This window comes from Rhincodon typus, chromosome 17, assembly GCF_021869965.1.
Source record: "Rhincodon typus isolate 14 chromosome 17, sRhiTyp1.1, whole genome shotgun sequence".
In the NCBI taxonomy this organism is placed as follows: domain Eukaryota; kingdom Metazoa; phylum Chordata; class Chondrichthyes; order Orectolobiformes; family Rhincodontidae; genus Rhincodon; species Rhincodon typus.
In genome coordinates, this window is record NC_063348.1 from 50,400,695 (window position 1) to 50,425,548 (window position 24,854).

At 41.1% G+C, this 24,854-nt stretch overlaps 1 protein-coding gene across 1 annotated transcript in view; it reads right to left on the reverse strand.

The window, feature by feature from the left end:
* Positions 1-24,854, reverse strand: part of lgr4 (leucine-rich repeat containing G protein-coupled receptor 4) — a 129,105-nt gene that overhangs the window by 76,119 nt on the left and 28,132 nt on the right. Inside the window, exon 2 of the mRNA XM_048606996.1 lies at positions 12,037-12,108. Coding sequence (XP_048462953.1) covers positions 12,037-12,108 — 72 coding nt within the window. The remainder of the gene's footprint in view (positions 1-12,036; positions 12,109-24,854) is intronic.

The window sequence follows — 24,854 nt, forward strand, 5'->3', positions numbered from 1 at the left end:
GTTTACAGAGGGTAGGATGTGGGAGATAACCAGGAGGTATAATGGAATAGTCAAGTCTAGAGGCAACCAAGGCATGGATGAGAGCCTCCTTATTTAAAGGTAAGATGTCATTACATTGGAGGCAAGTCAGAGAAGTTCACTAGGATGATCCCCGGTACAGAGATTGTCTTGTGAGTAAAGGTTAAACAGGTTGGAACTCCACTCCCTGGAGTTTAGAAGGATGAAAGGTGATCTTATTGCAATATATAGGATTCTTAACAGGCTTGACAGGGTGAATGCTGAGAGGATATTTCCCCACGTGAAAGAGCCTAGGACCAGAGGGCATAGTCTCAGAATAAAAGGATGCCAATTTAAGACTGAGATGAGGATGAATTTCTTCTGAGATGGTGGAGTACCTTTGGAACTCCTTGCCACAGAATCCTGTGGGGACGGAGTCCTTGTGTATATTTAAGTGTGATTATAGATAGATTCTTAATCAGTAGAGGAATCAAGGGTTACGGGGAATGGGCAGGAAATTGGACGCAAGGAATGTTGGATCTGCCATGACCCTATTGAAAGGCAGAGCAGGCTCAAAGGGCTGAATGGCCTACTCCTGTTCCTATTTCTTATGGTCTTATAGCTTCAGTAGCAGATTAACAATGACAACTTGGGGCAATCATATTGAGGTGGGGAAAGGCAATCCTAGAGATGGCACAGAATGAGATTAGATGTTCATCTCAAGGTCAAAAGTGACACCATTGTTGCAAACACGTTAAATTAATCTCACACTGTTGTCAGAGGGAGGGATAAAGTCAGTCATTGGAGCCTGAAAGCAACAGCTTCAGTCCGTTGGAGCCACATGTCAGCAGTCCCCACTAGCTCAGTGATAATGTAGAGGCTTTGGAGAATGGTGTGGCCAACCAGGTCAAAGGCTGCAGGCAAGTCAAGAAGTACAAGGACAGAAAATCTTCACAGTCAAATTAAATATTACCAATATTTAATTATAGAGCATTTATATTTATCAATACTGAATGCTGGATAAGTAATCTGATTATTTAGCATTAGTGGAGGAATCAGGACTGCAATGTTAATATATGTGTGAAAATTACTGCAGTGCCTTCAGAGATATCACAAAGAGGAAATGAAGGGGGTAAAGGATCGATTCTTAGGGGCGCCAGAGGTTAAAGTGTGAGAGCAGTAAGAGAAGCCATTGCAAGTGATTTTCTGGCTAGAATTAGATAGACGAGATAAAAACTAGCTGCTTGGTAGTAGAGAAATTAAATATTGCTGAAAGAGACACATTTTGCTAATGCTTCTCATGTGGCACTCACCAAGACTTCTGCAAGAACACCACAATTCAAATGATTCTGACAATTTATACTACAGAAGAATACACACCATATTCAACGAGCCCATGCTTGCAAAATTCAAACGTTATTGTTAGATGAGATTCCTTAGTTAGGCGGCACTTGCTGAAAATCCAAAGTTTACTAATAGGTACACTAAAAACCAATTTAAGATCATCACCAAGCTTGTGTGTCTCATTTGCATGGCTAGAATCAAAATTCATTCATAAGCAAAAAGCATCGTTCTCTGCACAAAGGAATATGTTCAAACTTTGTGTACTTTTACAGAATCCCCACGGTGTGGAAACAGGCCCTTCGGCCCAACCAGTCCACACTGACCCTCCGAACATCCCATCTAGACCCATCCCCTATAACCCACCTAATCTACACATCCCTGAACACTATGGGCAATTTAACATGGCCAATCCACCTAGCCTGCACATCTCTGGACTGTGGGAGAAAACTGGAGTGCCCAGAGAAAACCCATGCAGACAGGAGAGAATGTGCAGACAAGTCAAGAAAGATAAGGAGATAAAGCTTCATCACAGTCATACAAGATGCCACTTGCAAAGCTCCCTTTTTGTGGTACAGGTAGGAACCTGATCAGAACCAAGAAATTATAGAAAGGTGGGAATAGATTAGGGAGTCAATAGCATGATAAAGGAAAAAAACAGAAATCGTTGAAAAAGTTCAGCAGGTCTGGCAGCATCTGTGGGAAGAAAGCAGGATTAATGTTTCAAGTCCAGTGACTCTTCATGTGTTCTGAAGGACTGCTGCACCTGCTGAGTTTCTCCAGCAATTTTGGTTTCAGATCTTCAGCATCCACAGTTCTTTGCTTTAGATGTTAAAGATGTCAAAGATGATCTCAAAACTGCGTGACCTTCGTCTCAGGTCCGCCCTCTGCAACTAGATCCTCAGCTTTCTAATTCATTGGCCGCAATCAGCGAGGGTAGGTAACTGCACCTCCTCCACGATAACAATCAACACCAGAGCCCCCCCAAGGATGCATCCTCAGCCCCTGACTGTACTCCTTGTACACCCACAACTGTGTTACCAAAGTCTGAACAAGCGCCATCTACAAGTTCACTGACAAAACTACTGTAGTGGGAAGGATATCTAACAACGACGAGTCAAAATACAGAAGGGAGATACAGGGCTTGGTGACGTGGTGCAATGAAAACAATCTGTCTCTCAACGTCAGCAAAACTTAAGAATTGATCATCAACTTCAGAAAGAAAGGAGGAGAATACATCAATGGAACCGAGGTTGAGAGTGAAGAGCATCAAGTTCCTCAGAGTGACGATAACCAACCACCTGTCCTGGAATTCCCACGTAGATGCAACAGTCAAGATGGCACAACAGCATCTCTTCTTCCTCAGGTGGCTCAGGAAATTTGACATGTCCATCAGGTCCCTCATCAACTTCTACAGATGCACCATTGAAAGCAAACTGTCTGGGTGCCATAAGCCTGGTATGGCAACTGCTCTGCCTAGGACTGTAAGAAACTACAGACGGTGGTGTGCACAGCCCAGACCAGCACAGAAGCCAACCTTCCATTTGGGGACTCTATTTACACGGCTCACTGCCGCGGAAAGATGGCTAAATCAAAGACCCATCGCACCCCAGTAATGACCTCCTATAAACCCCTCTGTCAGGCAGACGATTCAGAAGCCTGAACACATGCACAAGCAGGTTCAGGAACAGCTTCTTTCCAGCTGTTATCTGACTGTTGAATGAACTCTAGCCTCATATAAGAACATAAGAACTAGGAGCAGGAGTAGGCCGTCTGGTCCTTCGAGCCTGCTCCGCCATTCAATAAGATCATGGCTGATCCTTTCGTGGACTCAGATCCACTTACCCGTGTTCTCACCGTATCCCTTAATTGTTCAAAAAAAAATCCACCTTTTTTTTAAAAAAGCGTTTACTGAAGTAGCGTCAACTACTTCACTGGGCAAGGAATTCCACAGATTAACAACCCTCTGGGTGAAGAAATTCCTTCTCAGTTCAGTCCTAAATCTGCTCCCTCTAATCTTGAGGCCATGCCCTCTTGTCCTAGCTTCACCTGCCAGTGGAAACATCCTCTCTACTTCTATCTTATCTATTCCCTTCATAATTTTATATGTTTCTATAAGATCCCCCCTCAATCTTCTGAATTCCAATGAATATAATCCGAGTCTACTCAGTCTCTCCTCATAAGCCAACCCCCTCAACTCCGGAATCAACCTAGTGAACCTGCTTTGCACCCCCTCCAGTGCCGGTACATCCTTTCTCAAGTAAGGAGACCAAAACTGCACACAGTACTCCAGGTGTGGCCTCACCAGCACCTTGTACAGCTGCAACATAACCTCTCTGCTTTTAATCTCAATCCCTTTAGCAATGATGGACAAAATTCCATTTGCCTTCCTAATTACTTGTTGTACCTGCAGACCTACCTTCTGTGATTCATGCACAAGGACACCCAGGTCCCTCTGCATAGCAGCATGCTGCAACTTTTTACCATATAATGTAACTTGCAATGTAACCTGTATGCCCCTAAGTCTTTTTGATCCGTACATCCTTTGCTTGCTGTGATCTGCCTGTACCGCTCGTAAACAAAACTTTTCACTGTATTTTGGTACACGTGACAATAAAACTAAAAAATCAATTAAAGGATGTTGGAGTGGAATGGAAAGCTGGAGCTGGGGTGGCACTATGCAAGGATGGAGGGGGTTGATTTTTTTAGAAAGAGAGATAATGACAGCAGATTTCAAGGAGAGTGTGAAGACACTTGAAAAACGGGGTCCTTTTTCAATATTGGCTATTTTGAGGCCAAGGAGAGAAAGCTGAAAATAGGATCAAATGGAACAGAAAGTGGGTTTCATGGCCAAGATGAGGTCAGGAACCGGTGAATAAATATTGATAGAAGAAAAATCCTGTCCATTAGTTTTTCTGGAGGACTGGAGGAGATAATTTCAGGCCAAAACATTTGCTAAGGACTACCCAAGCATTAGCGCCCATTTGCTCACCAGATTTATATGTGGAACCACATGGCCTGGACTTAAGCCAAAACTAACTGCCACACCCTGTAAACCTGTCCACCCAAGAGAATAGAGAACTTGCACCATGGGACATTTGGACAAAATCTTGTATCCTATCACTCAATGGTATGATGCATTTACCTGATAAAACTTCTGATATGATTTAAAATACAATTTTTATATGAATTGTTAAAGCAAGTTTGTGACATTATCTAAAGTGACTTGCAGCCAACAGGCATAGAAAAGTTACTGTTAATGAAGTACAAATTGTAAAGTTGAAAAGCTACCTAAAAACAGCAAATACAAGAGCAAATTGGTTACATTTAGATGTGCATCACAATCTGCATTATGACAAAATACTTCTCTAACATATATGTTTGCCTTCTCTTTCAAGAACAAGTTATGACACCCATACCTGTTTATTGAATTTCTACATATGCCTCAATCCATGCTAAAGTAAATTTATGTCAATTTAATGAAGTTATTTAATAGTCTGGCATGTTGAAAAAAGTTTTATTTCTTCAAACTGTTAGTCTTAGTACCAAGCAGAAAAAAATGACCTCATTCCTAATTTCAAGTATTTCAGTTTTATAAAGTTCACGGTCATCCTTCATTTCCAGCATAGTTGAGGCCTAACCTCAACTCCCAGCATTAACTTGAATTGAAAGTAATGGAAACTTCAATGTAACATACTTCAAAGTGCATCCTCAGATTTTTAAGCAACGGGGCTAGTTAAGTTTTTATTCAATATTTTTATGCTTAATTTTTCTGAAAGTAGGACAAGCTCTTTTCGTTTAACTATTATGTGTTCATCAAGACATCCTTAAATATGCCTTTAAAAGTGTTGACACTTGGCATCAGTGTTGGACATGGCAAAATCTACATCCAAGTTTAATTTCAAGAAGACAAAATCTATGTGCTGAACAGAGTCTATTTAAAAAACACATTTTAGGAAGTAATTACTGCAATGTATGGTGTAGATGGTACTAACTGCTACCACTGTGCTATGGTGGTGAAGGAAGTGAACACTGAAGTGTTATATGGGATGCCACATCAAGCAGGCTGCTTCATCCTGGATGAGGTTTAGCTCGAGTATTGTTGGAACTGCACCCGTCTAGGCAAGTGGACAGCATTCCATTACAACCTGTCTTGTGCCGTGAAAAAGGTGCATATGCACTGGGAAAACTGGAGGTGAATTACTCCGTAAAATTCCTAGCCGCTGACCTGCTCCTGTAGTCACTGAGATAAAGAGGAATTTCTTCACTCAGAAGGTATTCACTCTTAGGAAATCTCTACCCCAGAGGGTTATGGAGGCTTAGCTATCTAGTATTCAAGACAGACTGATAATCTAAACGGTGGTGATAAAGGGATATGGGGTAGCATGGGAACTGGTTCTGAGGTAGAAAGTCAGCTTCAATCTAGTTAAGCAATACAGTAGGCTGGAGGGGAAAGCCTTCTGGTCAGCAGCGTGGTTACACACCCTCACCCCCATCCCAGGCCCCAAGAAGACTTTCCACATCAAGCAGATGTTCACCTGCACATCTGCCAATGTGGTATACTGCATCCGCTGTACCCGGAGTGGCTTCCTCTACATCGAGGAAACCAAGCAGAGACTCGGGAACCGCTTTGCAGAACACCTACGCTCGGTTCGCAATAAACAACTGCACCTCCCAGTCGCGAACCATTTCAACTCCCCCTCCCATTCCTCAGACGACATGTCCATCCTGGGCCTCCTGCAGTGCCACAACGATGCCACCCGAAGGTTGCAGGAACAGCAACTCATATTCCACTTGGGAACCCTGCAGCCCAATGGTATCAATGTGGATTTCACAAGTTTCAAAATCTCCCCTCCCCCTACCGCATCTCAAAACCAGTCCAGCTCGTCCCTGCCTCCCTAACCTGTTCTTCCTCCCACCTATCCCCTCCTCCCACCTCAAGCCGCACCTCCATCTCCTACCGACCAACCTCATCCCGCCCCCTTGACCTGTCCGTCCTCCCTGGACTGACCTATCCCCTTCCTAACTCCCTACCTACACTCACCTTTACTGGCTCCATCCCCGCCTCTTCGACCTGTTTGTTTCCTCTCCACCTATCCTCTCCTCTATCCCTCTTCTATCCGCCTCCCACTCTCTCCCTATTTATTTCAAAACCCCCTTCCCCTTCCCCTCCCCCTTTTCTGATGAAGGGTCTAGGCCCGAAACGTCAGCCTCTCTGCTCCTATGATGCTGCTTGGCCTGCTGTGTTCATCCAGCCCTGCACCTTGTTGTCTCGGCCTCTACACCTGTCCAGGCTGTTTTAAAACTGGATGCTAGAGAGTGGACTAATGCTTCAGATTTTAACATTTTAGAATACCGTCTGACCTAAAGCCACTCAAGTTTTGGGATTAAAATGTCTCCAACTGTCACAGCGATCTCTGATAGCTTCTGCACTGTGGCCTACAGTTTCTGCACTGGTTCAGAGTTCTTTCACACTGCTAATTTTCTGGCATTTCCTTGTAGCCCTGCGTATCTTTAAAAATAGAAACAATCAAATATCCTCTTAAATGCTTCAATGGAAGCCACCTTCACCACACTTCCAGGACATACATTCCAGACCTTAACTACTCACTACTACCAAAAAGATTTTTCTGCACTCAAATTTATTCTTTTGAAAAACATTTTTAAGCTGTGCCCTCTGTTTCTTGATCTTTTCCTAAGTGGTAACAATTCCTCCCTATCTACACTGTTCAGACCTCTGATGATCTTGAAACCTATCAAATCTCCAGTTAGTCAACTTCTCCGACCTCTCCTCTTAACTGAAGTCTCTCATCCCTGGAACCATTCTCATAAAGCTCTTCTGAATTCTCTCCTAATGCATTTAGATCCATCCCATAGTGAGGTGAACAGAACGGTGTACAGTTCTCCAGCTGAGCTCTAATCAGTGTCTTATACAAAAGTGTTATAACCTCCCTGTTCTTGTAGTCTATGCCTTTATCAATGAAGCCTGGAATAATGTCTTGCCACCTTTAATGACCCTGCATATAAACACCCAGGTCTCCCTGCTCTTTTATACATTTTAGATAGTACACTAGCTTTATATGTCTCTCCATGTTCTTTATACCATAATGCATGATCTCACACTTCTCTGCACTGAACTTCAGCTGCCGCTTATTCACCCACTGCACCAATTTGTCAATGTCCTTTTTGAAGTTCTACACTGTCCTCTTCAGTTTACAACACTCCCGTGTTTTCCAATGTTTTGAAACTGCACACCAAAATCTAGATTATTAATGCATATCAGGAAAAGCAAGGGTCCCAATGACAACACTTAGGTTATTTGCGGAGTTCCCTATTTCCAGCCTGAGAAGTTAATGCAGGCTTAAAATGTTTGGGTCTTGAGATGGTATACATGCAGGTCATCAGCTTTCTCTCCAGTGTCTGCTGTTTCAAAACCTTCTCAGCTAATTCTGCTGATTTACCAGCTGTCTTAGACTCATCTTTCCTTTAGATGCACTAGTCGTGTCTGGCAAGGCATTCTTTTCATTTTTTGATTTAGGCATAAAGTGTCCTTTATGGTTCTGCAGTCAGATCCTCTGTGTCATGCCATTTGTTGATCAGCCTCTCAGTTCTGGCCTCATAACTCTAACAATGTGGAAGGAAGGAGGAGGAGGTGGGGACAAAATATCAGCCAAGGCTCCTGCTCACTCTTGATCATTATTTATCATGAGTAGAACATAGAAGCTTGATTCAAGCTTCGTTTGCCAAGAGAGGCAAGAAAACAGCCACTTTCATTCTGTTTTTGCCCCCTCACATCCTGAAGCTATTCTTCAGTCCCATTCCAAAAATCAGTTTGTTGGCAACAGTCTGAGACTAACCAGACAGTTCACAAACGTGATGTCATATTTGACCCTGAGCTGATCAACCATACACTCATGCCACCAACAGCACCCATAATTTTCACCACAGTAACATGGCCAAATTTCACCCCAGTCTTAGCTTATTTGCTGCTGAAACTCTCATTCATGTTGCTATTACTTGTAAACTCGAGAATTTCAACATATTATCGGGTAGTCTCCCATCTTCTATCCTCCATAAACCTTAAGTCATCCAAACTTCTGCTGCTGTGACTTTACTTAAGCAATTCCTAATCCCCTATATTTCCATGCTTCCTGATCTAAATGGCTCCCATTTAAGCAAAAAATTTTAAAATTCTCATCCTGGCTTTTCAAATACTTCTATGACTCTGTTCTATAGTGTCAAGACATTTGCACTTAACTAAGAGATAGTAGGAACTGCTGATGCTGGAGAATCTGAGATAACAAGGTGTAGAGCTGGATGAACACAGCAGGCCAAGCAGCATGAGAGGAGCAGGAAAGCTGACGTTTTGGGTCTGGACCCTTCTTCAGAAATGCTGAAATGCTCATTAACTAATTCTGCTATTGTTGGTTGTACCTTCCTTTGCCTAGGCTCCAAGTTTGGAATTCTCTTCTTAGACTACTAAATTACTAACTCACTTTCCTACTTAAAGATATTTTTGAAAACCTACCTCTTGCTCATTATTATCTCCATATTTGGTTTTGTATTATCAGTTTGCCATATTATTTTCCAAAGAGCACTAACTAGCCTGTTTAGTTTTGCCACAAAACTAGGGGGAACACTTCCAGCATATGCAATGTCAGGGTGCAAGCTATGTGTATTAAAAAACAAACAAGTAGGCTTGACACAGACCAGTAATAAAGTTCAGGTTTCCTTCCTTAGGTCTGTGCAACCCTTAACTAATTGCAAGTTCTTGTTTTGAGTCCACATAATTTATCAACTGTTCCCTCTTTAAAACAGGTTTCTGAAGATTAAGTCAACCATGAAGATATACAATCAGGAAATATCAATGAATGAGGTTTGTAAATTCCAATGTGCAGAATTGATTATAAGCTTAGTTTAATAAACTACTAGATTGCAGGGCTTCAAGAAGATAGCTCACCACCACCTTCTCTAGGGAACCATGTCTGGCCAATAAGTATTGGCTTAACCAGTAAAGCCAACAGCCCATCAATCAAAAGAAATGAGGTCAATAAAATATTACTTTGATGAAAATATTCAAGAAAATCAATTCCAATGCTGACCTTAAAAAGATGACCCTCGATTTAAGAGTCCCAAATCACTGAATAAGTCTCTTCAGCTATTCAGGAAATCCTTGCCCAAAGCTTTTCCATAGTGGATCAAGCTTAATTCAGCCACTCACATGAAATCCCATTGAGACTGAATCCCACTACAGATTGGGAACCAGGATGAATTGTTGCTGGCAAATTTTTAATGTGTCACAGTGAAATCAACGCTGATTGAAACTTTTGACACTGACCAGAGAGGCATTGGGGATGGTTGCATAAGTACCAGTGGCTGAACTGTGGACTGAGCATACATGCACAACTACGCAACTGCTCCTAATGCTTTTTTGTTTGGGAGCAGAGTTACGTTGATATAAATAAAGTTGTTTCTGATGTTAAGTAATGGAAAGCACTGAACAGGTACAAAGAGCATGGCGTACTACCATAAATCACGCACATTTATAAATGATTGATAAAGTGCCAAACAGGTTAGATAATACTTCTTATTAAAATCTACCATTTTTGTCAAAGGTTTTCTACCACCCGAGGTAATGCTGCAGCCAGTTAACAATGTTGTACTTATATTTCCTCTAGATAGTCTCAGATTCAAACCATCAATTCCCATGGACCCACTATTGCTGCATCGTCAATGTCACATTGGTATTCACTAGTACACTGCACCAACACCAAAACAGCAGTTTTGAAATGGTAAAGTAGTACTGTGACCCAGTTAGGAAGCTGGCACTGAAACCATAGACTGTAACTGTGTGCCAGTTCAAGGCAAAAACAAACTTACACTAATAAAATAACAGACTCTGAAACATAAGGCACAGTGGTTAGCTCTGCTTCCTCACAGCACCAGGGGCCCATGGTCAACTACACCCTCAGGTGACCGTCTAGTAGAGCTTGCACATTCTTCCTGTGTCTGTGTAGATTTCCTCCAGTGCTCCGGTTTCCGTCCAAAGTCCATAGATGTGCATGTTAGGTGGATTGGCCGTGCTAGATTGCCCATAGTGTCTAGGAATGTGGATTAGCCATGGGAAATGCAGGGTTACAGGGATAGGGTGGGACAGTGGGTCTGGGTGGTATGGTCTTCAGAGGGTCAGTGTCGACTCAACGGATCGAGTGGCCTGCTTCCGCACTATAGGGATTCTATGCTTCTATAAAAGCACCTGAACCTAAATTAAACACATTGTATTTTAAGTCAGTGAAATAAATACAGCTTTTAATGTTAATACATTCAGTTTTTTCTAGTGATTAACTAGGTTTCTATACAAAATGTAGATCTGGGGCACCATTCAATCTGGGAGCCAATGTCAAAGAGAAAAGTGCTTGCCAAGCATACGTCGTGGGAGCAAACTCCAAGTATGAAGCAGTCGACCGTTTACTGTATAATGAATTCTCAGTCATTGTGACTCTGCGCCAATTTTTCTCTGGAGAGTAAAGAAACAGTAGGACCCAAAGAAAAGCAAGAAAGTGTTTATAACAGCTATCAATTTAACTCCATTTTAATATTTCAGTAATGTCTTTGACATACTGCAGCAGCCTGAGAAATCAGGCATACTTTACTTGCATAATAATAACAGTTTCAAAATGTTGGCAAAAAACACATTGAGGTCTTAAATAACCAGCTCATTGCACAGAGCTTGCTTATACGTGTAATGTTTATTTAATGAGGTTAGCCAGGCTTTCAGCTTGAAAAATGCAACCAAGTTTGATTAACAAGTTTTTGTCATTGTTGTATGGGGAATTGGGGAAGGTGTTTGGAGTGAGGAGATTTAGAAGTGGACTGGAAGTGCTGCAAGAGCTATTTTTATGATTTCAAACTGGAAATGAAGGAGACTTATTTATAAACCTGGTCACAAGTTACTTGGTTTACTTAGTCTCTAAAGATAGATGGTGATGCTGCACATATTGAATACATAACTCCAGTTGTGTAAATGTGATTTTGAAAATAGCAGGGAGTGTGTCAACGCAAACAAAAAAAAATTACTATATATTCTGCTCATCTAAACATCAAATATGCCTGGACATATTTCACATTTTTTTAAAATATCCTTCTTTGGAATGTTTGCCCTTGCATTAACTCAGAGAATATCAGTGGACAATTGAAGCCCTTGTCTCTTACTTTAAAATGGCACAAGTAATGTCAACAATTCCATAGGTCCTTGCAAAATGCATAATTATTACCGCTGTGATGAGAAGCAAATTTGTAATTGGGGAGTAGCAAAACAACATTGAACACAATCACATGCCCAGACAGGTTCACTAACGTCCTTTAGAGAAGGAAACTGCCATCCTCACCTGGTCTGGCCTACATGTGACTCCAGGCCCACAGCAATGTGGTTGGCTCTTAACTGCCCTCTGGGCAACTGGGTATGGGCAACAAATGCTGTCTAGCCAGTGACGCCCTCATCCTATGAATGAATAAAGAAACTAAAAGGTGATGAAGGGTCTAGGCCCGAAACGTCAGCCTTCCTGCTCCTATGATGCTGCTTGGCCTGCTGTGTTCATCCAGCTCTACACCTTGCTATCTCAGATTTTCCAGCATCTGCAGTTCCTACTGTCTCTAAAAGGTACATCTTATGAGATAATATATTCATCGTATACTTACAGTTCCTCAAGGTATGGGAGATTTTTGAAGGAATCAGGTTGCAGCTCAGTTATGTTGTTCATGCTGGTATCCCTGGAGAGAAAAGTTTATATGACATTATAGGTACACGTCAACAAAATTTTACATTTTTAACAAATTGATTTATTTTTCCTCAACATTTATTTTAACATAAAAGTCTTGCTTTTGAACATTATGACTCTTTGCTGAAGTTACCAGGTACCTCACACCATATTTTGCATGGAAAATGATGGGGAAAGATATGGGGTGGGGTCTCAGCAGAGATTAAAGCTTCCAGAACAAGTAATTGGGAATGGAAATGGTCAGGAATCTATCTTCAGGCACAACTATGAAAGGTGTGTTGTGGGGGGGTGGGCAGTCAACACAGTATGAAGGGTGAAGGGTGTTGTACTTAAATGCGCATAGTGTATGAAACAAGATAAATCACCTTGCAGTGCAGATTCTAATTGGTAGGTATGATGTTGTGGGTATCACAGAGATATGGCTGTAAGGGGATCAGGGGGCTTGCATTGTTAGTAAGAAATAAAATTAAATCAATAGCAAGTGATATAGAGGCTGAAGGTGTAGAATCTGTGTGGGCAAAGTTGAGGAACTGCAAAGGGAAAAAAAAATCCTTCTAAGAGTCGTGTACAGGCCTCCTAGCAGTGGTTAGGATGTTGGGAAGAAACTAAATTAGGAGATAGAATGGGCGCATAAGAAAAGCACTATTACAATAATCAATATGCAGGTGGACTGGGAAAATCAAGTTGGTAGCAGATCTCAGGAAAGGGAATTTGTGGAATGTCCACGACATGGTTTTTCAGAGCAACTTATGGTACAGCCGACTAGGGAACAGGCAATTTTGGATTTGATAAGGTGCAATGAGGCAGACTTGATTAGACAGCTCAAGGTGAAAGAATACCTAGGGGACAGTGACCACAATATCATAGAATTCACCCTCCAGTTTCAGAAGCTGAAATCATATGCAAAAGCATTACAACACTAGAAAAGGTTAGACCAGATCTAAAAGTTAAAGTTCTAAATTGGAGGAAGGCCAATTTTGATGGTATTAGGCAAGTATTTTCAGAAGTTAATTGGGGGCGACTATTTGCAAGTAAAGGGACAGCTGGAAAGAGGCAGGCATTTAAAAATGAGATAACAAGAGTCCAGAGACAGTTTTTTCCTGTTAGCGTGAAGGGCAAGGCTGGTAGGTGTTTGGAATGCTGGATGACTAGAGAAAATTAGGCTCTGGTCAAGAAAAAGGTGGTGGTGTATGTTAGGCATAGCTGGGATCAAGTGAATCCTAGAAGAGCATAAGAGCAGGAGTATATTCAGGAGGGCAAAAAGGGGACATGAGATAGCTTTGGCAAATAAGGTTAAGGAGAATTCAGAGATTCTACAAATACATCGAGGACAAAACAGTAACTAGGGAGAGATCAACAAGGCTGCCTACATGTGGAACAGCAGGAGATGGATGAAATACTAAATGAGCATTTTACATCAGTGCTTACCATGAAGGAGGGTATGGAAGCTAGAGAAATAAATAGTGCTATCTTGAAAGTCTCCTTATTACAGTGGTGGTAGTGCTGGATTCTTAAAACGCATAAACGTGGATAAATCCCCAGGACCTGATCAGGTGTACACCAGAATTTTGTGGGAATCTGGGGAAGTGATTGCTGGGCCCCTTGCTGAAATATTTGTGTCATCAGTAGTCGTGGGAGAGGTGCCAGAAGACTGGAGGGTGGCGAATGTTGGTGCCTTTATTTAAGAAAGGGTGGTTATGGAAAAGCCAGAGAACTTTAGACCGGTGAGCCTGATGTCAGTGGTAGGGATTTTTGAGAAACAGAATTTATATGTATTTGGAAAGGAAAGGACTGATTAGGGATAGTCAACATGGCTTTGTGCATGGGAAATAGTGTCTCACTAACTTGACGGAGTTTTTTGAAGAAGTGACAAAGAAAACTGATGAAGGCAAAGCAGTGGACGTTGTCTATATCGACTTCAGCAAGGCGTTCAACAGGATTCCGCATGGTAAACTGGTTAACAAGGTTAGATCGCATGGAAAACATGGAGGACTAGCTATTTGGATACAAAATTGACTCAAAGGGAGGAGATAAAAGGATTGTGGTAGAGCGTCACTTTTCAGACTGGAGGCCTGTAGCACACTGCTGATCACAAGGACTGGTCCACTGCCTTTTGGCATTTATATAGATGATTTGGATGTGAATAAAGGAGGCACGGTTAATAAGTTTGCAGATGACACTAAAATTGGTGACACAGTGGACAGCCAAGATGTTTACCTGAGAATACAACAGGACCTTGATTAGATGAGTAAATAGGCCGGAGAGTGGCAGATGGAGTTTAATTTAGATAAATGTGAGGTGCTGCATTTTGGTACGACAATTCAGGGTACAATACACTTAATGGTAAGGTCATGGGGAGTGTTGTCAAACAGAGACCTTGGGTTGCAGGTTCATAGTTCCTCAAAAGTGGAGTCGCAGTGTAGAGGTGGTGGTGTTTGGTATGCTTGCCTTTATTGGTCAGTGCTTTGACTATAAGAATTGGACGGTCATGTTGCAGCTGTATGGGACATTGGTTAGGCCACTTTTGGAATACTGCATTCAATTCTGGCCTCCCTGCTATAGAAAAAATGTTGTGAAACTTGAAAGGGTGCAGAAAAGATTTATAAGGATGTTGCCAGGGTTGGAAGGTTTGAGCTATAGGCAGAGGCTGAATAGGCTGGGGCTATTTTCCCTGGAGCATTGGAGGCAGAGGGGTGACCTTACAGAGGTTTTTACAATCATGGGAGGCATGGATGGAGTGAATAGCCAAGGTCTTTTCCCCGGGCTAGATGAGTTCAAAATTAGGCAGCATAAGTTAAAGGTGAAAGGGGAATAATTTAAATGGGACCTAAGGGGTAACCTTTTCACACAGATGGTGATGTGCGTATGGAATGAACTGCCAGGGGAGGTGATGGACGCTGGTACTATTACAACATTTAAAAACGCATCTGGATAGGTACACAAGTATGAAGGGTTTACAGGGATATGGGCCAAATACTGGCAAATGGGACTAGATTAATTTAGGCTATCTGGTCAGCATGGACCAAAGGGTCTGTTTCTGTGCTGTATAATTGAGTAAAGGTTACTACAAAGATAGAAGGGGCAAGTTGACTGGAAGGGAAGCCTTGCAGGGAAAACGGTGAAGCAGCAATGGTAGGTGTTTCTGGGAGTAATTTGGGAGCAAAAATTCAACACAAGGAAGAAGGAACATACTAAGGGGAGGATGAGGCAACCATGGCTGCCAAGCAAAGGGAAGACATACAAGATGGTGAAGATCAGTGGGAAGCCAGGGGATTGGGAAGCCTTTAAAAATCACAGAATAACTCAAAAAGCAATAAGGACAAGCAAATGAAATATGAGAGTAAGCTAGCTAGTAATATGAAAGAAGATAGCAAAGGTTTTTTTTAAGCTATTGAAAAAGGTAAGAAAGAGGCAAGAGTGGACATTGAAGCACCGGAAAATGAAGCTGGAGAAGTAATAATGTAGAATAAAGAAATGGCAGAATTTGAATAGGTACTTTGCATCAGCCTTCAAAGTTGAAGAAACCAGCTCCTTACCAGAACTTCAAGAGAGTCAGGAGCAGAGGGGAGTGCAGTGACCATCACAAAAGTGGTAGTACTGGGGAAGCTGAAAGGTCTGAAGTTGTTTAAGTCACCCAGACCAGATGGACTACAACCCAGACTTCTGGAGGGGGTAGCTGAATAGATTGTGGAGTCATTAGTGGTGATCTTTCAGGAATCAGTGGAGTCAGGAAGGGTGGCACAGGACTGGAAATTGGCTAATGTAACACCCCTGTCTAAGAAGAGAGGGTGGCAGATGACAGGAAATTATAGGTCTGTTAGCCTGACCTCAATCATTGGCAAGATTTCACAGTCTATTATTAAGGATGAGATTGCGGAGTACTTGGAACTGCACGGTAAAAAGTGCCGAGTCAGTGCAACTTCACGGCTTGGGGTGGGGGGGGGGGGTGGTGGTGGGTTGCAGGATAGTGTGTGTTGGTTTCACGTCTAACAAATCTGTTAGAATTCTTTGAGGAGGTAATGAGCAAGGAGAACGCAACAAAGGAGAGCCAGTGGACATGACCTATTTGGAATTCTAGAAAACCTTTGACAAGGTGCCGTGCAGGAGTGTTCTAACTAAGGTAAGAGGTATTGGCATGGATAGAGGATTGGCTGAATGGCAGAAGGCAGAAAGTGAGGATGAAAGGGTTTTTCTCAGGGTGGCAGCCAGAGACTAGTGGAGTACCACAGGATTCCATGTTGGGACCATAACTATTCACATTATATATTAACGATCTGGACAAAACAATTGAGGGCATTGTTGTAAAGTTCACAGATGACACAAAAATAGGTGGAGGGACAGGTAGTGTTGAAAACGTGAGGAAGCTGCAGAAGCACTTGGACATGTGGAAAAGTGTGAGGTTATGCACCTTGGACGGAAGTATACAGACGTAGACTATTTTCTAAATGGGAAAGGCTTCAGAAATTTGAAGCCCAAAGGGACTTGACAGTCATAGTTCAGGATACTCTTCACATGCAGGCTCAGTTGGCAGTTGGGAAGGCAAATACAATATTAGCATTCATTTCAAGAGAGCTAGAATACAAGAGCAGGATGTACTGCTGAGGCTGTATAAGGCTCTTGTCACACTGCATTTAGAATATTGTAATAAGTTTTGGGCCCCGTTTCTAAGACGGTATGTGTTGATTTTGGAGGGTGTCCAGAAGAAGTTGACGAGAATAATCCTGGGGATGAAGGGCTTGCCATATGAGTAGTAGTTTCTCTGGGTGTCTACTCAATTGAGTTTAGAAAGATGAGGGGAGATCTGGTTGAAACTTACAGAATACTGAGAGACTTGAATACAGTGGATGTGGAGAAGATATTTCCACAAGTAAGAGAGAGTCAGGCTCAGAGCACAGCCTCAAGTGAAGGGACGACTCTTTAGAAGGGAGAGCAGGAGGAATTTCTTCCGCCAGATGGTAGTTAGCTAATCCGTGGAGCTCACTGCCACAGAGGGCTACGAAGGCCAAATCACTGAGTGTATTTAAGTCAGCAAATAAATAGGTTCTTGATTGGTAAGGGGATCAAAGGTTACAGGGAGAAGGCAGAAGAATGGGACAAAGAAATATGGGGAAGGAATTGTTTTCACTCTAATTAAGTGGACACAGATGATGAAGCAAAAAGTCTCAATAGATTTCAAAAAACGAAACAGATTTGGATCAACAAAAAAACAAGGGCTATTAAAAGAACAGCAATGGATTACTGGATAGAAGGTCTACATGGCCTAAAAGTCTCCTCCCACCTTCATGAAACTGTTACCACGTAACAAAGATTTTAGACTAACAGTTGGTGTTACCAAGCTTCCAATTCCTTAAAGTTGGTAATTTACATACCAGCAACAGATAGAATGAGCTATATGAGCAAAGTGAACCAAACCTGGTGTTCATGAGTTCCAGGTGAAGCGTGGATACAATTTAGAAATCTTTGCTGTTCAGTTCATAATAGACTCTAGCGTTATAAACTGACCATGGCGCACTTAAACTTATGCACACTGGATATCTTCACCAGCTCTGTTTAACACTTCAGATGCAAAGTTTGTGTTGCACTGAGTTGTTCAGTCAGAAATAATTAATATAATAAAAATCAATAACCTGAAGCAGGGTCCTTTCCAAACCAAATTTTTCCTTGGCAAAAAAACAGTTTGGGGAAAGAGGTATTTATATATTTGCTTTGCTGTGATATTTTAGGTTATCAACCAGGCAGCTGTACTTTCAGATAAGACTCCACAGTCAAATATTCTAACTAAGGCACGAACAGTATAATTACTGACCATCCTATGAAGGCTTTTTTCTAAAAATAGTTTTACATGAAATCCAACTTTGTCAGCTCAAAAACAAAAAGTTCTTCTACTATATTTTTTCTATTTTCTTCTATTTCATGAACTGAATTCTGCAAAGCAAATTTAAAAATAATTTAACCTTAAGAGTTAGAAATTTAAATTGAGCTAAGAAACTAGAGATGTTTCAATACATTATGGGACATTACAGTATTTTGCAATGAAATAGCAAAATTACCCTGAACATGTCATAACAAATATTAAGTTAATTTACAGAGCCATTCAGATCAATTTGTTAGCCATGAATTTTCCAAGTAGTTACAAAGTATTCACATTACATTTCAGGCAACTAAAGTTAAGATTTTCATGTTATACCTTTGAAAATAAAAGTGTTCAAAAGATGATTCTGCTCGGTAAAGATGAATAGCAATTAAAAATAGTAAAGAGATTAATTCACCAAGAAATAACATGGACAAGATAAATCATTTATAATGAACGCAGTGTCATACAATTTCCGATAGCTGGCCAGACAGTTATTCCAGCTAAGATGACCGTTTCACATTAGGGACCCTGCAGAATCCCCATCATTGCACACTTCAAGAAAATTGTCCAGGAAACTGAAGATTCCACTGGAGAATTGAGAGGATTCTGATTATATTAGATAAATAAATATTCAGGAAAAAGTAGATTATTAAATACATAGTCTAAGTCCCAAGTAACTATTCCATACTTGCTTCACACAACATCGTTGCCTGACTACTTACCCCACAGGGCCCAACATCCTTGCCCTACTCCCTGTTCCTGAACCCAAGCTGGCACCCATCCTTTACCAGATGGTTTCTCCCACCCATCCCTACCTTAAACACTGCATCACTGGCCATCTTGTACTCTGCTATGCATCCCCCAGCACTCAAAATTCTACCACCTGGCACCATACTCCCATCCAATTGGCAGCTTACCCACCTAGCAATTTACCCCATTCACCTGGCTTTCTAACCTAAGACTTATGCACTTAACATTTAACACTAGCTGTCAAAGTGGCTGTCCTCAACAGAAGTGTGGTTCCCCATATCTGATGGGGCCTTGATCAGAGTTCACTGTCAGAAATATTAGAGCTCTCTCCCCCTTGGTAATAAAGAAGAAGCAGAGTGACATGAGACTGCTACCCATCAGAAAATCAGGATTAATTCAGTTGTCAGGTAAATAAGTAATTCGCAGTATTTTATTAAGGGTTTACTATAACTGAAGAATATAGAATAAAACAAATGACGCCATCAGGTTTCAACAGTTGAGAAACATCCCTTCACACGAAAAAGATTACTCCTTACTTTCCAATTGCATATATGCAACCTCACATTTTCTTTATGAAAACTGCAATTATTTACATAATCATAAAATCTTCCATCTTCTATTTCCACTCTGGACCCTCAAGAGCTATTTGTGTTCTTTTACATTACATTACCTGGGTAATGTGTTCTGTTTTATGGCATTATTTTTGTTTTAACCAGATGAGAAGGGGGTAAATTGGCTCCTTTCTTTATAAACACTTGGTCGGTCACAACAGTGGCCATACATGCACACTTCCTGTTACAGGCTAGAGGAGAGAGCAGTAAAATAATTCAATTCATCTCTGCCTCTTTCCCACTCTTTGGATGAAGGCATGCTTTTTGATACTTTCCTACCTAAACTTAGCTTACGCCAAAAAGTAAGTTGTGAAGAGGACACAATGAGGCTCTAAGGGGATATAGATAGGTTAAGTGAGAGGGCAAAGATCTGGCAAATGATGTATAAATGTGCAAAAGTGCGTAATTGTTAATTTCTGTAGGGATAATAGAAAAGCATATTATCTAAATAGTGAGAGATAGTAGAGGGATCTGGGTGCCCCAATATGTGATTTGTAGATGGTTAGTACGCAGGTAGAGGAAATAATGAAAGTTAACCAAATGTTATTGTTAGGGGAACCGAATAAAAACGTAAGGTGGTTATGTTTTACTTTACAAGGCTGGCCTTTGTGTATAACAAAAGGATAATAAATGTATTAGAAGCAGTTCAGAGAAGATTTATCAGTTTATTATCGGTGTTGGATGGATAATCTTATGAGAAATGTCAAACACGTCAAACAGGCTGGGCTTGTGTGAGCTAGTTTAGAAAACAGTATTGAATTATTTGAGTGAAACATACATGTTACTGACAAACCTTGACGGGCAAAATGTGGAAGGGATGTTTCCTCTTGTCGGAGATATCTACAACTAGGGGTCACTGTTTAAAATTACAGTGCAAGCTATTTTTTAGACTAAAATAAGGAGAAATATTTTCTCAGGGTTCAGAATTTTTTGAACTTTGTGGGAGCAGAGTCTTTGACTAATTCTAAGGGGGTTAGACAGGTTTATGATAAGCAAAAGGGGTAAAAGATTATTGGGAAATTTGCAGGAACGTGAAGTAATATGATCGACCATGATCTTACAGAATGGCAGAGAAGGCTCAAGAGACCAAGTGACCTATTCCTGCTGCTAATATATGCTTTCATGTACCATTTTCCAGTAAATAAACCTTGAAGATCATAATATTCTTCACTGAAGTACTGGCAGTGTTACATTGCTAAATGTGGGCCTAAAAACTCTCTCAAATCTTTTCAAATAGTCCTGACGATCAACACCCCTCAACTGATAGTGCCAATAACAGACGGTCAGTGATCTTGCTGTTGTTTGTTCAACATTGCAATGTGCAAAACTGCTGCATTTGCTTAAAAAATAAAGACTGAACTTTAAAAACTGCTAACTGCATAATGGAATGTGTTATATAAGAAATGCTTTTACAGCTCAACAGTGCTGCTCAAGTTAAACAAACTGTAACAGTTATGACACATGCCTTTGAAAAGTATTGCAACTTTTCATCTCTCATGAATTGACTGACTCATGCAAAAGGTGTTCATATTAGTCATACTGTTATCACATCCAAGTAGCCACTCTTTTTGTGTAAGCTGACACAATATTGGCAATCTGCTTGACTACCAGAAGGCATCACAATTGACTCTGGTCTTCTCCTGGCACAACACTCAAGTATGTACCTCATGAAATCAACAATACAAAGACTGGGAACCATTTTTAGTTCTTTCATCTCCAATTTAGGCCTAATCCAATTGTCATACACCAACTGCCAGCTTTGGTGAAATTAGTGGGTGCTAATAAATATTTAATTCCATTAAAATATCGACAAAATTTGAGGTTACTTTTTGAAAGAAAATGTTGCAGCTATCAGGAGCATTTTTTTTGAAAAGGCAAATCCTATTCACTGAAGCAATGTATAATATTTAAATTCTTACAAGGCAAATAATTTGTCCTAACTGCATGATGTGTTAAATATTCTAATGGAACTGAACTAAATGACATAATATTATGTCTGAAAAGGAGGTTACAAATTGATACAAGTGAAACTGCTGAAATCAAAACCAAAACAGAAATTGCTACAATCAATTTGCAAAGTTGCACAGAACTTAAAATTCTGTTGTATAAAGCAATAAACATTTTCAAAATGACAGGGCAAAAATGGGCAGCACGGTGGCTCAGTGGTTAGCACTGCTGCCTCTCAGTGCCCCGAACCTGGGTTTGAATCCACCTTCAGGCAACTGTCTGTGTGGAGTTTACACATTCTCCCCGTGTCTGTGTGGGTGTCCTCCAGGTGCTCCAGATCCCTTCCACAGTCCAAAGATGTGCAGGCTAGGTGAATTGGCCATGCTAAACTGTCTATAGTGTCTGGGGATGTGTGGGTTAGGTGGGTTACAGGGGGATGGGTCTGGGTGGGATGTTCTGAGGGTCAGTGTGGACTTGTTGGGTAGAAGGGCCTGTTTCCACACTGTAGGGATTCTATGATCGATGAAAATCTTTGATCGCAGCTGCAATGTTAAATAAAACTAATCATGTATGAAGGTGTTGCTAGATCTTTAGAAGCAGTGACCAGTTCAAACTGGAAAGTCACTCCCTTTTTTCCTCCACTCAAGATGTTAATTCATGTTGGGATACAGTTTCCATGGTTTCAGGAGATATTGAAGGCCTTATCCAAATCTCCACTCTTCAGACACAAAATCAGTTAGCAAGCATAAAGATAATAAATTAATCACTCACATATTACAATGGCCCTTTTGCAATTGATAATGCTATCAGAGTCACCATCATTAGTACATCATTGCAAAACTTGCAGCAACTTCCTGTGTCCGCACATGCACAGTTAAATGGGGAAATCTGGAATTTGCTATCAGTAACACACTGCTCCTCCACAAGGCATGCTGTTACAGCCTTCTAAGCTGCAGTAGATTCACCTAAATGCAACATTTTGCTCACAACATAAAGCACTGAAAATGTTAAGCTTTGTTGAATTAATTTTCAATGGGATATCAAGTCATAATTACAAATAAGCAACATGCTCTCCCAAATAAAAAGTGATTTACAAATGAGGGATACCATTCTCTTTGAATGGGTTTTAAAATAATTTTTTAAAGCACACAATGTTTCATCTCGAATATGTGCTGGAGGCAGGTTCAATTAAGGCATTCAAGAGGAAATTGTTATCTGAAAAGGAACTTGTGCTGGGCTATGAGGAGGTCGGGAAATGCCACTAAGTAAATTGCTTAGAGAGCTGGTGCAAAGTCAACAGGCAAAAATAGGTCTTTTTCGTAATCCCTCGAGGTGCGTGATGCTCTCAAGCCATTTCTGTTTGTCTAAAGTGCAGTTAAGAGTTAATCACATTGTGGGCGTGGAGTAGCATGTAAACCAGGTGGGTTTTTACAACAATCAACATGGTTACGTAGTTGCCATTAGGATGGCTTTTGACTCCAGATTTTTATTGAATTCAAATTTCACCATCTGCCATGGTGGGATTTGAAACGTTGTTCCCAGAACATTAATCTGGGACTCTGGATTATTCGTCTAGTGACGTGGCCACTTTATCACCACTTCCCCTAAACTAAAAATTCTATGACTCAATTTGTATGTCCTGATTTTTGTTTTGTGTTATATACATTGATTAAAAAGTTATTTACAATCTGTGTTTACTACCTGCTTTGCTGGCTAAAAATTCTTCCATCTGGAGAAACTCATCCAAGTGTTCTCGTGCAAGAGTGACACGAAGTTAGTACACAAATACAGGAAGGAATTAAAGATGGCTAGTGGTCGAATAGAAAGGGTGTAGAGGAATATGGGCCAAATGCTGGCAAATAGGAGGAGATCGGTTTAGGATATGTGGTCGGTGCGGACAAGTTGGACTGAAAGGTCTGCTTCCGTGCTGTATGACTCTATGAATGCTATCCTTCATTAGGAGAGGAATTGAACATAGCGTCATTCCTTCTATGCTTCAGTTGTACAAGGCATTGGTGAGACTACATCTTGAATATTAAGTGTAATTTTGGTTTCCTTATTTAAGGAAGGATGTAAATGTGTTGGAGGCAGTTCAGGCTGTTTACTAGACTGACTAGGTTCTGCTGAAGGGTCACTGGACTCAAAGTGTTAATTGTTTTCACTCTACTGATGCTGTCAGACATGCTACATTTCTCTAGCACACACAGCTTTTGTTTCAGATTTCCAGCATCGGCACTTCTGTTTTTGTTTTACTGGATTGATGCCTAGAAAGGGCAGGTGGAGGAAACTGACAGACTGGACCAGTTGCCACTGGAATGAAGTTTACAAGATCCCTGAATGGTCTTCATAACACGAATGCGGAAAGGGCATTTCCTTTTGTGGATGAGTCCAGAATGAGAGGACAGTGTTTAAAAATTAGTGGCTGGTTTTTTGGGTCAGAGATGAGAAGAACATTTTTCTCTCAGTGAGTCGTACAATTTTGGAATTTTCTGCCTCAGAGGGCAGTGGAAACAGGATCAAGAATGTAAAGTTATTTGGGAGTAGGCAGGAAAGTGGAATTCAAAACAGTGATCAGTCAAGATTTTATTGAATAGGGGCAGGCTCAAGGGGTTAATGGCTTACTACTGTTTCTAATTTGTATGTTTGTCAGCAGCAAGTGTTGCCCTCTTTTCTGATGGCCTCAAAATTCTATAATGAATCCAATTCAAAATAAATGTGAATGAACACTTGCACCATATAATAACAGTACTTTTGGGGCTTAGATTAACTAATTCATGAGACCTCACTGTTACGGTGGCAGCCTTCCATTGTATAAGACAACGGTTTGCACCATATCAGTGAAATCTGTATTTGGCACTGCCTGTATGGTTGAGGAACCCCAACTCTGACATGGAAGTCTCTGCTGGATTTAATGCAAAGGAAGACACTAGGCCAAAAATGTGCAGGATTCACTGCCTTCTGTTTTCTCTGGGTACTGTTCCCTATCACGTGACCTTTTTATTTCTTCTCACCTCTTCCAATGTCTTTTCAAACAGTCAGCCTCCAAGGGTCACTGCTGTCAGTGACCACTTCCCAGTTATCAATATCAATATCATATCTCACTTGTAGGGGTCCGTATAGCGGAAGTGTGAATATCCCAACTTTGGTGAGGAACTAGTTCATTGCAAGGGTGGTTTCTGGGTATAAAGTGTTCTGCCATCTGAAAAGATACAGCTGAGCCAATGCAGAAATTGTTGACTGAGTGAGTGCACTCTAACAGAATTAGCACAAACCAGGAGCTCAGAGGTCTTGTTCTGCCAGGGAATGCTAAGAATATGTCTGAGACAGCAAAGATGGAAATTGTTCAGCCTGTCTCCTAGCTAGCACAGCTATCCAACTTTCACCAATTTGATGTTCTTGACCACATTGCTGTTGTTCTAAAGACTTACTCAACTTGGACATAACAGCGATAGTAGGAACTGCAGATGCTGGAGAATCCGAGACAACAAGGTGCAGGGCTGGATGAACACAGCAGGCCAAGCAGCATCATAGGAGCAGAGAGGCTGACGTTTCGGGCCTAGACCCTTCATCAGAGCT